Source organism: Somniosus microcephalus, chromosome 3 (genome assembly GCF_052327205.1).
Source record: "Somniosus microcephalus isolate GS21.2 chromosome 3, FLI_Smic_1.0, whole genome shotgun sequence".
NCBI classification, from domain to species: domain Eukaryota; kingdom Metazoa; phylum Chordata; class Chondrichthyes; order Squaliformes; family Somniosidae; genus Somniosus; species Somniosus microcephalus.
This window is the reverse complement of record NC_140989.1, coordinates 267,612,856-267,628,216: the sequence shown is the minus strand read 5'-3', so window position 1 is coordinate 267,628,216 and position 15,361 is coordinate 267,612,856. Positions and strand designations below refer to the sequence as shown.

General features: G+C 48.7%; 1 protein-coding gene across 1 annotated transcript in view; it reads right to left on the bottom strand.

Annotated features, from left to right (window-relative positions):
- Positions 1-6,921: 6,921 nt before the first annotated feature.
- fndc7a (fibronectin type III domain containing 7a) overlaps positions 6,922-15,361 on the bottom strand; it is a 44,314-nt gene continuing 35,874 nt past the window's right edge. The window contains exons 11-13 of the mRNA XM_085982439.1: positions 7,355-7,615; positions 7,166-7,195; positions 6,922-6,965 (exon numbers count right to left, since the gene is read on the bottom strand). Coding sequence (XP_085838565.1) covers positions 6,922-6,965; positions 7,166-7,195; positions 7,355-7,615 — 335 coding nt within the window. The remainder of the gene's footprint in view (positions 6,966-7,165; positions 7,196-7,354; positions 7,616-15,361) is intronic.

Here is a 15,361-nt window from a genome sequence, read left to right as displayed (position 1 = left end):
AGTAGTGCACCTATTACTACTCCAGCTGACATCAGCTAACTAAGTATCTACTTATGATCAAGCTTGGGACTATCCTGGTCTGTGTGGCTTTGTACTACACCGAGCAGTGCTTTTAAACCACTAGGGAATAAACAGTCAGTTTTCTAGGTTTTTGCATTTATTCGGGTTCTAATTATAAGTGTCACCAATGTTTCATAAGAACATAAGAAGTAAGAGCAGGAGTCGGCCATGCGGCCCCTCGAGCCTGCTCCACCATTCAATAAGATCATGGCTGATCATCGACCTCAACTCCACTTTCCAGCCTGATCTCCATATCCATTGATTCCCCTAGAGTCCAAAAATCTACCCATCCCAGCCTTGAATATACTCAAAACTCAGCATTCGCAGCCCTCTGGGGCAGTGAATTCCAAAGATTCACAAACCTCTGAGTGAAGAAATTCTTCCTCATCTCAGTCTTAAATGGCCTACCCCTTATCCTCAGACTATGCCCTAGTTCTAGACACTCCAGCCAGGGGAAACAACCTCTCAGCATCTACCCTGTCAATCCCCTTCAGAATCTTGTATGTTTCAATGAGATCACCTCTCATTCTTCTGATCTCCAGAGAGTATAGGCCCATTCTACACAATCTCTCATCATAGGACAGCCCTCTCATCCCAGGAATCAATCTAGTGAATCTTTGTTGCATCGCCTCCAAGGCAAGTATATCCTTCCTTAGATAAGGAGACCAAAACTGTGCACAGTACTCCAGGTGTGGTCTCACCAAGGCCCTGTACAATTGTAGCAAGACTTCCTTACTCTTATACTCCAACCCCCTTGCAATAAAGGCCAACATGCCATTTGCCTTCCTTATTGCTTGCTGTACCTGCATGCTAGCTTTCTGTGTTTCTTGCACGAGGACACACAAATCTCTCTGAACACTAATATTTGAAAGTTTCTCACCATTTAAAAAATATTCTGTTTTTCTATTCTTCCTACCAAAGTGAATAACCTCACATTTCCCCACATTATACTCCATCTATCACCCTCTTGCCCACTCACTTAACCTATCTATATCCCTTTGCAGACTCTGTGGCTGCGATTTTATCATTGGTGGCAGGATGGGTGCGGGTCATGTGGTCGGCGGGTCCCGGTCCCGCCTCCGCTTTCAGCCAGTAAAAAATTGCGATTTTGCCCTAATTGGGCAATTCATTCCCTGCGTGTGTGCTCCCCTGGCCAATTACTGTTTTGGGTCTGGAACTCGCCTCTGCTGACGTCTGTTAGTCAGCTGCATTTAAGGGGCCCATGCAGCCTTGGTTCATTCTCTTATTTTTTGCTTCTGGATTGACGACTCTGCTGACTACTGCTGACATGGCAACCTCAACGGCGAAGGCCTCACCACGATTTGCTGATGACTCCCTCCATGATCTTGTGGAGGGAGTCAGAGGTCAAAAGGAGGTACACTTTCCATCCTCAGGGAGGAAGAAGCCAACACAGCAGACCAAAGCTGTGTGGCTGCAAATTGCATAGGAGGTCAGCTCCAGATCGATGTGCATTCGAACCAGGGTGCAGTGCCGAAAAAGGTTCAATGACCTGGTCTGCTCAGGGCAAGTGAGTATAACATCACCATGTCCCTCAATCTGCTCCCCATCTCCTCTCATCACCAGCACTCTGTATTGTCAACCTACTCCTCCACATCCCACTTTACCTTTATATCCCTTGCACCCATAACCATCCCTCTCTATGTACACAATCACTTCACTATTTGACTATGCTGTCCTCACACTCACTATCACTGTTATGCAATGCCAACAACTAACAACACACAAGGAGGGCCCTTGGTATTGGCACCTCACTCCATCTTTGTCTCCTTCTAAGCAACTATGCTATGGCTTCTCTACACTCACTCCATAATTCTCACTCAAACTCCACTTATCTCCCTCATTGCAGGAAAAGAGAGCCCACAATAAGAGGAAGAGGGCTAGGACAGGAGGAAGGCCACCTTCAATTGCCCATTTGACCAACGCTGAGGAAGCTGCCTTCGAAATAATCGGAGGTGATGAGGATCTGGAAGTGGGGGATGGTCAGATGGGTGCAGCAGAGCAAGCTGGTGACAGAATAGATTTGCATCTCTCTCATTAACATTGCATGAGTGACTGATATGGCATCTGATGCTCATACAGATTGACTTATGATGATCTGCATTATTCCATGTGCATGCTACGTTAATATCACATCTGTAACTCATGCCTTTACTTCCCCACAGGACCATCAACAGCCCCCCTCCCTACTGTCTAGGAGGAAGAGCCGGAGCCAGAAGACTCTTCAGAGGAACCTGCAACCTCTGAGGGTGCAGCGTCAGCAGAATTAAGTGCACCCAACACCAGCGCAGACACTCACACCTCGGTGGAACCTTCAGGAGATATAGTGTTGTCACCTGGTGAATCACAGCTCACAAGTGAGCATCAGCAGATGGTGGAGACAGGGACAGCAGTGGAGAGTCCTCGTCAGAGGCCGCAGGGCGCTCCCAGCTCGGCTCAGCTGCATGTCGACCCTGTGCCTCCGGTTCCATCCAGAAAAAGAGCGGTGCTGGAACTCCAGGGACAGGTGCAGGAGTCTCTGGCAGGTTTTGTCTCCAGGGTTACTGCGAGTGTGGAGAGGATGGAGGAGTCCATGTCTAACATGAGCAGTGCCTTTGTGGAGGCAATGGCACATGAACGCACCAATACGGAAAAGATGGCAACCTCCGTGGAAAGGATGGCTACGGTCATGGAGGAAATAAGTCGCCAGAGTCAGGAAAACATGGTGAATGTTCAGAATAGACTGACGTCTCTGGAGGAGCGATGGGTAGCTATTGAGCAGAGAAACCAGAGCTTCATGGGAGTCCTTTTGAGTAGGACTGCCAGTGCAGAGACGGGTCCTCATGGCTCCCCTGATGTGCAGCAAGGTGTGGTCAAGCCACTTGCTAGCACTGAAGTGGGACTGACCCATGAGACAGATGTTGTTGGCAGGCAACAAGGAAGTGGGGGCTCATCTCCAAGCGCTCACACTCCCATGCCACTGAGTTGCCCTCGGTCAGAGCCCCACCAGAGTCCTCACCTAACTGAGATGGGCGTCTCAGCCCCTGCACAGATGCAGGAGGAGCAGACCACTGCCGAGCCCTCGCAGGCTCGCAAACCCAGAGGACGCCCGCCAAAGGTGTTGAAGCAGGAGCAGCATGAAAGTGAGCAAGGTGCCTCCACATCTGTTGAAGCCACAGGGGAGGCACCACGTAGAAGCATGAGTAAGAGGAAGATAAAGCACAATTAGTCACAAGGGTAGTCACTAGGGTGTTCTGTTCTGTTGTCTTTAGTTTTATTTAATATTTGACATTGTCATTCTTTTGTGAATGAATTAAACAGAAGTGATGGCAAACAATTGAAGTTCTGGCCTATGTGATCTCGGAAATGGAAGTCCTACATTGAGGGCTCAGGGAGACTTGCATTTGTAATGATGGTGGTGAGAGTGATAGGAACCCACAGGTCTTGTACATTGTGTGTGGTGTGTTAAGAAGGTGCCAGCCACATTTGTTTGATTCGTCTACTTAAGTGAATCTGGCAAAGATTAGTGCATCCCTTGCATCACGGGCAGCAATGTGCTTGCGTGTTGATGGAACTGGCGCATCCGCCTCCGCAAGGTGCCTCTTCCTCCTCCTCCTCCTCTGAGGAGGCTATGTGCTGAGCCACTTGTCCCTCAGGCAGCTGCAAGCCACAATGCTGTGCGATATTGTGCAGTGCACAGCAGACCACGACGATTCTGGAGACCCTGGCAGCTGAATACTGTAGGGCTCCACCTGATCTATCAAGGCATCTGAATCGCATCTTCAGCAAGCTGATGGTTTGCTCGATAATGGATCTGGTTGAAATGTGGCTGGCATTGTAGCGCTCCTCAGCTTCGTTCGATGGCATCCTCAACGACGTCATCAGTCAGGTCTTCAGGGGATAGCCCTTGTCTCCAAGTAGCCACCCAGAAAGTTGGTTTGGCGGATTGAAGAGCGGAGGCACACTAGACTGGCGCAGGATGAACGAGTCATGACAACTGCCAGAGTACTTCGCGCAAACATGCAAAATGTCCTTCCTGTGGTTACACACCAGCTGAACGTTGAGGTAGTGGAAGCCCTTGCGGTTGACAAAAACAGCTGGTTTGTGATGGGGTGTCCTAAGGGCCACAGGTGTGCAGTCTACGACGCCCTGCACCCTTGGCAAGCCTGCCATATTTGCAAAGCCAACCGCACGTGCAGTTACACTTGCTTGATCTGTGGCGAAATGGATGTAATTGTGCACCTTTGCAAAGAGGGCATCGGTAACATGCGTGATGCAAGTGTGTGAGGCTGACTGGGAGATGCCGCTGATGTCTGCTGATGAGCCCTGGAAGGACCCTGAAGCAAAAAAATTGAGGGTGGTGGTGACTTTGACAGCCACTGGTAAGGGGTGCCCACCCACTCCTCTGGGCTCCATGTGTTGGTGCAGCATTGCGCAGATGTCACCGACTACCTCTCGTGAAAGTCTCAGCCTCCTTTGGCACTGCTGCTCAGTCATGTTGAGGAAGGTCATCCTTGGCCTGTAAACCCTGTGTTGGGGGTATCTCCTGCAGCGACGGTCATCCCTGTGCTGACGCCTTCTGCCCTGTGCACCATCAGGTGGCTGAGCAGAAGGTTAGCGCTCCTGTTGTTGCTGCTGTTGTGCCTGGTTCTGCTGCTGCCGCAGCTGCTCGTCCTCCGAATCTGAGGACCAGGATGAAAGGAAATAAATGGCTCCCATGCTGCTGGTAGATATCTCCATTGAAGAAGCACTCAGTCAATGTGGGGAGAGGGTTTTCCCAGGAGGTCACAGTGGAGATGGATCTCAGCTTCACCACTTCCAAGATCAGTAGACCTGCAAAAAGTTTTCCAAGACCTGAAAAGACAAAGTTCTGCCACCTGCAACTGATCCTTGTTGAGAGCTCCATTTTCATGCTGGAGCTGCAGCTGTTAAGAAGGCAGCCACTTGTGAACCCGACACAATTAGCTGGCGTGGTTTGGGAAAGGCGTGGAACACACAGAAAAAGTGGTAAAATGTAAAATGACTGTCAAAATGGCATTATCCAGGCAGTTAACAAGCAGTTAACTGCCTTAAGTGCCTATCCCGCCGCTTGGTGGCCCGCCTTTGGCAAAATTGCGTGGAGGTGGGTTGACAGCGGGATCGGAACCCGCCATCATTTTTTACAATTTGACCACCTGACTAGCCTCCAGACCCGCCCCGAGCGCCGGCAAAATCGCGGCCTCTGTGTTCTCCTCACAGCTTACTGTCCCACCTAGCTTTGTATCATCTGCAAACTTGGATACACTACACTCGGTCCCTTCATCTAGGTCATTAATATAGATTGTAAATAGCTGAGGCCCCAACACTGATCCTTGCAGTACCCCACTAGTTACAGCCTGCCAACCTGAAAAAGATCCGTTTATCCCTACTCTCTGTTTTCTGACCATTAACCAATCCTCTATCCATGCTACTATATTACCCACAACCCCATGAGCCCTAAACTTGTGCAATAATCATTTATGTGGCACCTTATCGAATGCCTTTTGGAAATCCAAATATACTACATCCACTGGTTCCCCTTTATCTACCCTGCTAGTTACATCCAGGACACAAGGCAGAATACTATCGATACCGATTGTAATGAAGTGTCCACTCGGCCCAAAGATAGACCACTGAACTGTGTTGGAAAAAGATTTCAAACAGTTCTCAGTGTTTGGTCAGTGGGCTACTGTTTTGAATTTGCCTGAAGTAAATTCCCAGTCAACAAAAACTGGCATTTGAACTTGAACTTTGGGAAACGAGTTCCTACAGAAGAGGAACTAGTGAGTCAGGTAGGGAAGAGCTCCAGATCATGAAGGACCAGCCCAGGGCTAACAAGACAGAGAAAAACAGAAAGAAAGAAAGAAAGAAAAGAAAGATTGAAAGAATGATTGATTGCTGGATGGATGGATCGATCAATCGATCGATCGATTAAGTATAGCTGGATAAATATATTTTAGTCTGGCACATTGCCAGATATTGATTGCCAAAGGTTGGAGGTGCCCACTATATTACTTATATCAAGAATATGGCAGTGTAGTTACCATCTAATATTATATTCTATCATTGTTCAGTAATCATGACATAACGTTTATACCCATGCATAATGAATATTTAATAATGATTAAATATTGTGTAAAAATATCGCTTCAGAAGTGGCTGATGACCCACTTTTGTGCAGCACAGAGATAACCACATTCTAAACAATTTCCATGGGTTCACAAACTATTTCACACAAAAGAGGGGTACATCTAGGTTTGCTTTTATTTTTAATATCACGTGCACAAGAAAAAGTCAATGTTTTCCAACAATCACTGTTCATGTCCATGCTGTCTTCAGATGTTTCTTCATTTACACAGATATTATATGAAAAGCATTAAACAAGATTCAGAAAAGTGTTTTTTTATCATCCTCATATATCATTTTCACTATTTTAATCAGGACCAGTTATTTTTCTGACAAAAATAGTTAATATTAGGAATCTTTTTTATTAATATCAATTATGTAATTTTATCTTTATTCTTGATTTAAAATAAGGACGTGCTTAAACATATTGGCAGTTTATCAAATCAACGGACTAGTTTCCAGTATGTGAAAAAAATGTGCATGAAAGTGATTTTCAGAATAATCATAAAGCAGTTTTCTCCCAGTGTTGTCTAACTGAAGTGTAATGGGAGGAGCGATGTTTCTCATTGACTTCTGTTGGGACAAACTGATTTTGTTGATCTGTAATCCTGGTAAAAGAAACATGTATTAGAAAATATTGCAATACCATGTGATACAGTAAAACATGTTAAATGCCAAACAGTTATCTGCATATACAAAAGAACTTTCACCTTGCCCCTTCTAAGCTTCATTATAAAATAAGCTCCTCTTCCCTCGATAAATTACTGAATAAATAAAGAAACTGGTTGTTAATATTTCAAACAACAAAATGTATAAATTGACACAAAATGTTGTTAAAGAAAGAATAAAATAGTTAGATATGAATCTTCTTTGTTAATATCAATTATGTAATTTTATCTAGTTAGTTAGTTTATAGGTGGAAACTAGATTCAGTGGATAGCTAAATGTAGAAAATAGTTCTTACCCATTGCACCTGAATTCATAGAACAAGAGACTAGGGGAAAAAAAAATCATAATAGTTTTAAAATTGAGCTTTCGTTTGCCTTAAACTAATGCTGACATTGTACAGGATTTCTGAGAATTCTGAATAGGATACAGTGCCTGAGCAGGATTTTAAACTGATTTCTGCTTTCAAATCATAATATAATTTTACCTGAATACATTTTCATCGGACAAAATGTGACTATTGATCCATCTATGGAAACAGGAGAGATGATGACGGTGTAAATGTCCCCGCAGTAGATCTCACTGACGTCACAGTAAGTGACCCCGAGCGTCGGGGAGCAGGTGAAGTTTGCATTGTCGCTGGTAACATTTACAATGTAATTCACAGAGCCAGCAGTAGCATGCCAGTAAACTCTTAATGCATTGCTCCCTAACCTGTAAAGCTTAACTGCAGATGGGCAGCAACCACCTAATATAAAATATAAATAAAACTTTATTAATCACATTGAGCTTAGAAACAATTAACTATATCTAACAGTTCCTTAAGTTTGGCATTAAATTCACTGATTGTATAAACATAATAAAACAAAAGATCCAAAAGTCTACTAAACTGATGTAGAACCAGGGGGAATAAACGCAATAATAATTGGCCTTATTCATAGATTCAGTAAAACATGGATCTATGAGTAAGTTATTCAAAGTTAATTATTATAAATCACGAAAGTTAGTATGTTTGCTTTACAAACATCGACTCAAAATTTTAAATCTGCAAAATATTTCTAAAGTGAATCATCTCTTGTTTATAATACAGCGCAAACCTCTTGTAATAGACTGATCCATGCTGACCATATTTGCTCGGTCTAACCAATGTGCATTAAATAAAAATATATAATATTTGCAGTTATACAATGCCTTTTCACATTGAAACGTCTCAAAGAACTTCCTAGAATGAATACTTTTAGAGTGCAGTTACTGTTGTTATGCAGACAAATGTTAAAACCAGGGGAGGGACTGTCAATTGTGAAACTTTAAAAATCCCTTTAAAATGCACCACGTGGAAGCATGTCCATTTTTAAACAATTAGTTAAATAACTTAAGATGTAGAATACTTAGCTAAACTGTAAGTTGGCAAACTGCAAATTAGTAACTACAGATCAAAACTTACACTATTGCCCATTTTGCACTACTGCTGAAGACCAATTTCAAACCCCACAACTGTACAAGATTCCCATTTTTGCTTTAAGTGTCAGCATGTGCTTCCTTGTAAAGCATAACTAAAAACTGCAGCATCAATTCAATTTTCCAAGGAAAATGTTGGTCTTGAATTAAAATGATGGGGATTGATTTTCCTTTAGAGTGATAGCCAGGCAATTGGGCTGGCTGATAGTCATGCCGGGAGAACTGGTTAATTTTGAGGACCGGGCCTTATTTGCATCGGGCCGGCGGGTCGTGGCCTGAAACCGAGTGTCTCAGGCCAGCCCTTTGGCTCTGGGCCACCGCGATATCAAGCTGCATAGTTGGCCTCTGGGCTGGAGGAAGGTAGGTTCTTGGGGGTGGGGCTCGATCTCCGGGAGGGTTGGGGGGGTTGTGGTTGCAGTGGTTACTGGCCCAGGCTGGCTTGTCCTTTCGGCCCCACAAAAATGAAGAGGTGCTCGCCTTTCGGGTCCTCTTCAGCCGAACCACCACCTGAGGCTGGTCGGAGATGGCGCGGCACATGGTGCATGGTGAACACTTCACGCTCCAGTCAGATCAGGCCAAGAATGGCAATCAGAGTCCTATTGACATCATTGGACCCCAATGTCCATTTTAAATCGGCTGACCGCCAGACTCCAGGGGCTGCTCCGGCTGCCATATGATAGGCACCGATGAACATTGCCGTAGCCACAGCGGCAGCGGCGATGGGACTGTAGGTCATTGCCCCCATCTTTGGGGTGCTACTACCCCGCTTTCACCAGGCGTAAGGGGGGAAACTTCAGCTTGTGATATCAGGGTTAGAACTGCAATAAAAATAACTGCAATTGGAGCATCTACAAGTTCAATCTAAATGAAGCCACCTGATCAGATATGATGTTAAGATTACAAAAGCAAAATACTGTGGATGCTGGAAATCTGAAATAACAACAGAAAATGTTGGAAACACTCAGCAGGCCAGGCAGCATCCATGGAGAGAGAAACAGAGTTAATGGGCTCGATTTTGCCAGGCCCGAGGAGGCGGGATTGGAGGCGTGCGAGGTGTTAAAAATCGCAAAAACTGGCGAGCGGGCCCGATCCTGCCTCCATCCTGCCTCCGAGCAATTTTCCCACATGCGACTTTTCTGACCCCATCTCCATCCTGCCTCCAAGAGGCGGGATAGGCCCTTAAGGCCCTTAACAACCAGTAATCCCATTTTGAGAGGCCTTTCTGATTTTAACAGTTTTCCCATGTGCTGCACGCCTCCTCTGAAACACGCCAGTGAAACCTGGCGGCAGCACAAGCGGATTGCTTACTAACAGCTGCAGCTCCAACATTAAAAAGGAGTTTACACTAATCTTCATTTGCAGGTGGCAGGACTTTGTTGTCTCAGGTCTGGGGGAACTTTTAACAGGCCTACTCATTGTTGTGGAAGCTTGGAGCCTGACACCCATCTCCAGTGTGACCTTCTGGGAAACCCCTCTCGCCACCTTGAATGAGCGCTTCCTCAACTGAGGCATATACCAGAAGAATGGGAACCATTTATTTCCTTTCCTCCTGGACATCAAATTCAGACGAAGACCAGCTGCGGCAGCAGCAGAACCCTGAACAGCAGCAGTGATGTGCCTCAATAAATCCGAGACTCGATGTTAGCGAAACAAAACAAGGCTTTTATTGACTTAGAAGGTAACACACAGAGGAGAATGTATCTTCCATCCAGAGGTCTGCCGTACTGGATGCGCTGCAGGCTGGGCCAGCTTACATAGGAGCCAGGTATGGGCGGAGCCCTACACACAGTACAATACAATGGAAATGAAACTGAAACCAACCACAGTCACAGGCAGAGAAATACTGATGAGTGATGAATGGAATATTTCATCACATGATGAATGGAATATTTCATCACATTCACCCATTCTATAGATTTAGTCTGTTCGGGGGTTTGATAGTCCTCTGCGACCGACGTGGCTGTTGTGGTGCCGCGGGTGTCGGCTGGGTGTCCCCGGTGGCCTCCTGGGTCTCTGCCGGGGGTGCCGCCAGGGTTGTTGAAGGGGTAGTTGGTGGGGGTACCGTTGGTCGATGTTCTTCCGGGGGTGATGAAAGAGTAGTGGGTGGGTAAGAGTTGCTGTGGTCGTTGTTGCTGCTGTTGTCGTGGTTGTTGTCGTTACCGGCTGGGGCGACGTCTTTTATGGACACGGTGTCCTCCCTTCCGTCGGCGTGCCGGACATACGCGTATTGGGGGTTGGCGTGGAGTAGGTGCACTGACTCCACAAGAGGGTCCGTCTTGTGGCCCTTCACATGCCTTCACACGAATACCGGACCTGGGGTGGAGAGCCATGATGGCATGGATACGCCTGAGGTGGATTTCCGGGGAAAGACAAACATTCGCTCGTGAGGCGTGGCATTAGTGGCAGTACACAATAGCGACCGTATCGAATGGAGCACATCTGGGAGGACTTCCTGCCAGCGGGAGATAGGGAGGCCTTTGGTCCTTAGAGCTAGAGTGACTGCTTTCCATACTGTCCCGTTCTCTCGCTCCACTTGACCGTTACCCCGGGGGTTGTAGCTGGTGGTACGGCTCGTGGCGATCCCCCTGGACAGCATGTACTGGCGTAGCTCTTCACTCATGAAGGACGCCCCCCGATCCGTATGGATGTAGCTCGGCATACCGAACAGGCAGAACAGGCTGTTGAGGCATTTAATGACCGTGGCGCTGGTCATGTCTGGGCAGGGGAAGGCGAATGGGAAACGAGAGTATTCGTCCACAATGTTCAGGAAGTAAACATTGCGGTCGACGGACGGGAGGGGGCCCTTGAAATCTAAGCTGAGCCGCTCAAAGGGCCGTGTAGCTTTGATTAAGTGGGCTCTATCTGGGCGGTAGAACCGAGGCTTGCACTCAGCGCAAGTGCGACAGTTCCTGGTCAGGGACCGAACTTCCTCAATCGAGTAGGGTAAGTTGCGGGACTTTATGAAGTGGAACAGCCGCGTGACCCCTGGGTGGCAGAGGTCATTGTGGAGGGTCTGTAGCCGATCCCCGGTGGTGCTGGCACACATCCCTCGTGAGAGGGCGTCGGGGGATTCGTTAAGGGCCCCTGGCCGGTAAATGATGTCATAATCGAAGGTGGAGAGCTCGATCCGCCACCTAAGAATCTTATCATTTTTAATCTTCCCCCTCTGTTTATTATTGAACATAAACGCTACCGACCGCTGGTCGGTAAGTAGGGTGAAGCGTTTGCCGGCTAGGTAGTGGCGCCAGTGGCGCACTGCCTCCACGATGGCTTGGGCCTCCTTTTCTACGGAGGAGTGTCTGATCTCGGGCCCTTGGAGGGTCCTCGAGAAGAAAGCTACGGGCCGCCCCGCCTGGTTGAGGGTGGCCGCCAAGGCAAAGTCAGACGCATCACTTTCCACTTGAAATGGAGTGTTCTCGTCCACTGCCTGTAGCGTGGCCCGCTCAATGTCCTGCTTAATGCTTTTGAAGGCGGCGTGGGCCTCAGCAGAGAGCGGAAAAGAGGATGCTTTCAAGAGGGGGCGGGCTTTGTCGGAGTAGTTGGGGACCCATTGGGAATAATAAGAAAATAACCCCAGGCACCTTTTCAGGGCTTTGGGAGTGTTGGGCAGGGGCAGCTCCCGTAGGGGGCGCAATCGGTCGGGGTCTGGTCCGATTTCCCCATTCTCCACCACGCTGCCTAGTATGCAGAGGCGCGTGGCGTTGAAAACGCACTTGTACTCGTTGTAGGTGAGGTTGAGTTTTTGTGCGGTTTTCAGGAACCTCTCGAGGTTCGAGTCGTGATCCTGCTGGTTGTGACCGCAGATGGTGACGTTGTCGAGGTAGGGGAAGGTTGCCTGCAAGTGGTGGTCATCGACCATGCGGTCCATCTCCCTCTGGAAGACCGAGACCCCATTCGTCACCCCAAAGGGGACTCTGAGGAATTGGTAGAGGCGTCCGTTCGCCTCGAAGGCGGTGTACGGGCGGTCCTCTGGTCTGATAGGGAGCTGGTGGTACGCTGACTTGAGGTCGATGGTGGAGAACACCCGGTATTGGGTGATTTGGTTCACCATTTCTGATATGCGGGGTAGCGGGTAGGCGTCTAGTTGGGTGTACCTGTTGATCGTTTGGCTATAGTCGATCACCATCCGTTTCTTCTCGCTACCCCTTACCACTACCACTTGGGCGCGCCACGGGCTGTTGCTGCGTTCAATAATGCGCTCTTTCAGGAGCCTGTCTACCTCGGTCGCGATAAACCGCCTGTCCTCCCAGCTGTACCTCCTGCTTTTGGTCGCTATTGGCCGGCAGTTAGGGGTAAGGTTCGCGAATAGCGAAAGTGGCTTTACCTTCAGGGTAGCCAGACCGCACACTGTGATGGGCGGCTGGGACCCACCGTACTTGAGCGTGACGCTTTGGTGGTTGCACTGGAAATCCAGGCCCAAGATCACGCTCGCACATAGATTCTTCATGATTAATACTTTAAAATTATCGTATACAGTTCCGTTAACGGACAATTGTACCGTGCAGTAACCCATAATGGTCGATGTCTGGGTTTTATCAGCCATAGAGATGGTACCCCGAGTAGGGACCACCTTTAGGGAGAGTTGTTGTACCAGTTCAGGGTGGATAAAACTCTCCGTGCTTCCACTGTCAATTAAACATTTAACCCTGCACCCGTTTACCTCGATGTCCACCATTGATTTGGATAGCGGGTGCGGCCTGGTCTGGTCCACTGTGACCGATGCCACTGTAGGGCCCTGATCGAGACAAGATGGCGTCCACGCTGTCTGCTCACAAGATGGCGGACCCCACGAGGTCAGGCAAGATGGCGTCCAAGATGGCCGCTCCCACGGTGCACACGCGGCGGTGGCGGGTTTTCTGGCGGGGTTCCCTCTGCACACCTTCCAAAAGTGCCCCTTCTTACCGCACTTAAAGCAGGTGGTGCCTTTCGCCGGGCACAGGTTTCTGGTGTGCTTCGGCTGCCCGCAGAAGTAGCAGTTGGGTCCCCGACGCGTCGCGGCTGTCGTAGGGCTTCTGGGGGGAGAGCGGGGCCCCGACGGTGTCGGGCTGCTGGGCGGGGAAGATGCCTTCCAAGATGGCGGCGCCCTTGGTGCACACGTGGCGGCGTGGACGGCGCGGGCTGAAGAGTAGGCGTCCGAGTTTCTCTGGGCCACATCCAGGGATCGTGCTGTGTCCGCAGCCTGTTTCAGGTCCAATCCCGTTTTTTCCAGCAGTCTCTGCCGGATGTAAGTGGAGCTGAGGCCTGTGATAAAGGCATCACGAACAAGCTCATCAGTGTACACTGCGGCTTTTACATCTTGGCACTTGCAGTCTTTGCCAAGCGTTTTCAGGGTGCCTAGGAACTCCTCCACCGATTCCCCAGGTCGCTGTGCGCGAGTAGCGAGCAGATGCCTAGCATACACCTCATTCGTAGGCTGCTGGTAATGCGCCTTTAAGATGTCGCAGGCGGCCAGGTACGTGTCGGCGTCTTGGATGAGGGGGTAAACCCGGTGGCTTACCCAATTCCGCAGAATTCCGAGTTTCATACTCGCAGCGTCCGTAGCGTCTTTGACGGCTGTGGAATTGTCCAGGAAGAATTCCATACACATAAACCAGTGTCCGAAGCGTGCCGATGCGTCCGAAGCATGCTGGTCCAAATCCAAACGTTCGGGTTTCAAGAGTTGATCCATTGTGTTGAAAATTAAGTCAATAAAATTGATGTGCCTCAATAAATCCGAGACTCAATGTTAGCGAAACAAAACAAGGCTTTTATTGACTTAGAAGGTAACACACAGAGGAGAATGTATCTTCCATCCAGAGGTCTGCCATACTGGATGTGCTGCAGGCTGGGCCAGCTTACGTAGGAGCCAGGTATGGGCGGAGCCCTACACACAGTACAATACAATGGAAATGAAACTGAAACCAACCACAATCACAGGCAGAGAAATACTGATGAGTGATGAATGGAATATTTCATCACAAGCAGCACCAACTGCAGGAGCAACAACAGGAGCGCCAAGCTGCTGCTCACCAACCTGAGGCTGCACAGGCCAAAAGGCGCCAGCGCACAACCACATTGCTGCCCGGGATGCAAGGGACGCACTCATCTTGGCCAGATTTGCTTAGTCTGCACAATCAAACACTTTTGCCTCGCACCTTCTTATCAGACCCTCGACAATGGCCAGGGACCTGCGGATTCCTATCATTCTGACCACCATACTGACAATTGCAAGTAATCTTAAGCCTTCAATGTGAAAGTCCCATTAGCGACATGACACACGCCACAACTGCAACAGTTTGCCATCAGAATTTTTAAAGGCAATAACCAACTGATGGCTCTTCAAAATTAAACATAACATTACACCCAAGTGACTACTTGTGCAGTATCTTCCTCTTACGCGTGCTCCTAGGTGGTGCTTCCCCTGTGGCTTCAGCAGATGTGGAGGCCCCTTGCTCACTTTCCTGCTGCTCCTGTCTCGACACCCTTGGCGGGCGTCCTCTGGGGTTGCGATCCTGTGAGGGCTCGGCAACAGTCTGCTGCTCCTGCAGCTGTGCAGGGGTTGAGACACCGATCTCAGTTGGGTGGGGACTCTGACCGAGGGCTTTGCAGTGGCATGGTCGTGTGAGCGCTCGGAGAGGAGGCCCCACTTCCTTGCTTTCTGCCACCAACATCCCTCTCATGGGTCAGCCCCACTTCAGAGCTAGCAAGTGGCTTGATAGCACCTTGCTGAACTTCAGGGGGGCCATGAGGACCCGTTTCTGTACTGGAAGTCCTACTCCCGAGGACTTGCATGAATGTCTGGTTTGTATGCTCAATAGCTGACCATCGCGCCACAAGGAGATGTCAGTCTATTGTGAACAATGACCATGTTTTCACGACCCTGGCGACTAAGCTCCTCCATGGCCGTAGCCATCCTCTCCTCTACGGTAGCCATCCTTTCCACGGAGGTTGCCACCCTTTCCATGGTGATGCGTTCATGCGCCAACGCCTCCACAAAGGCTCTGCTCATGTTAGCGAGGGACTCCTCCATTCATTCCACACCCGCAGCGACCTTGGA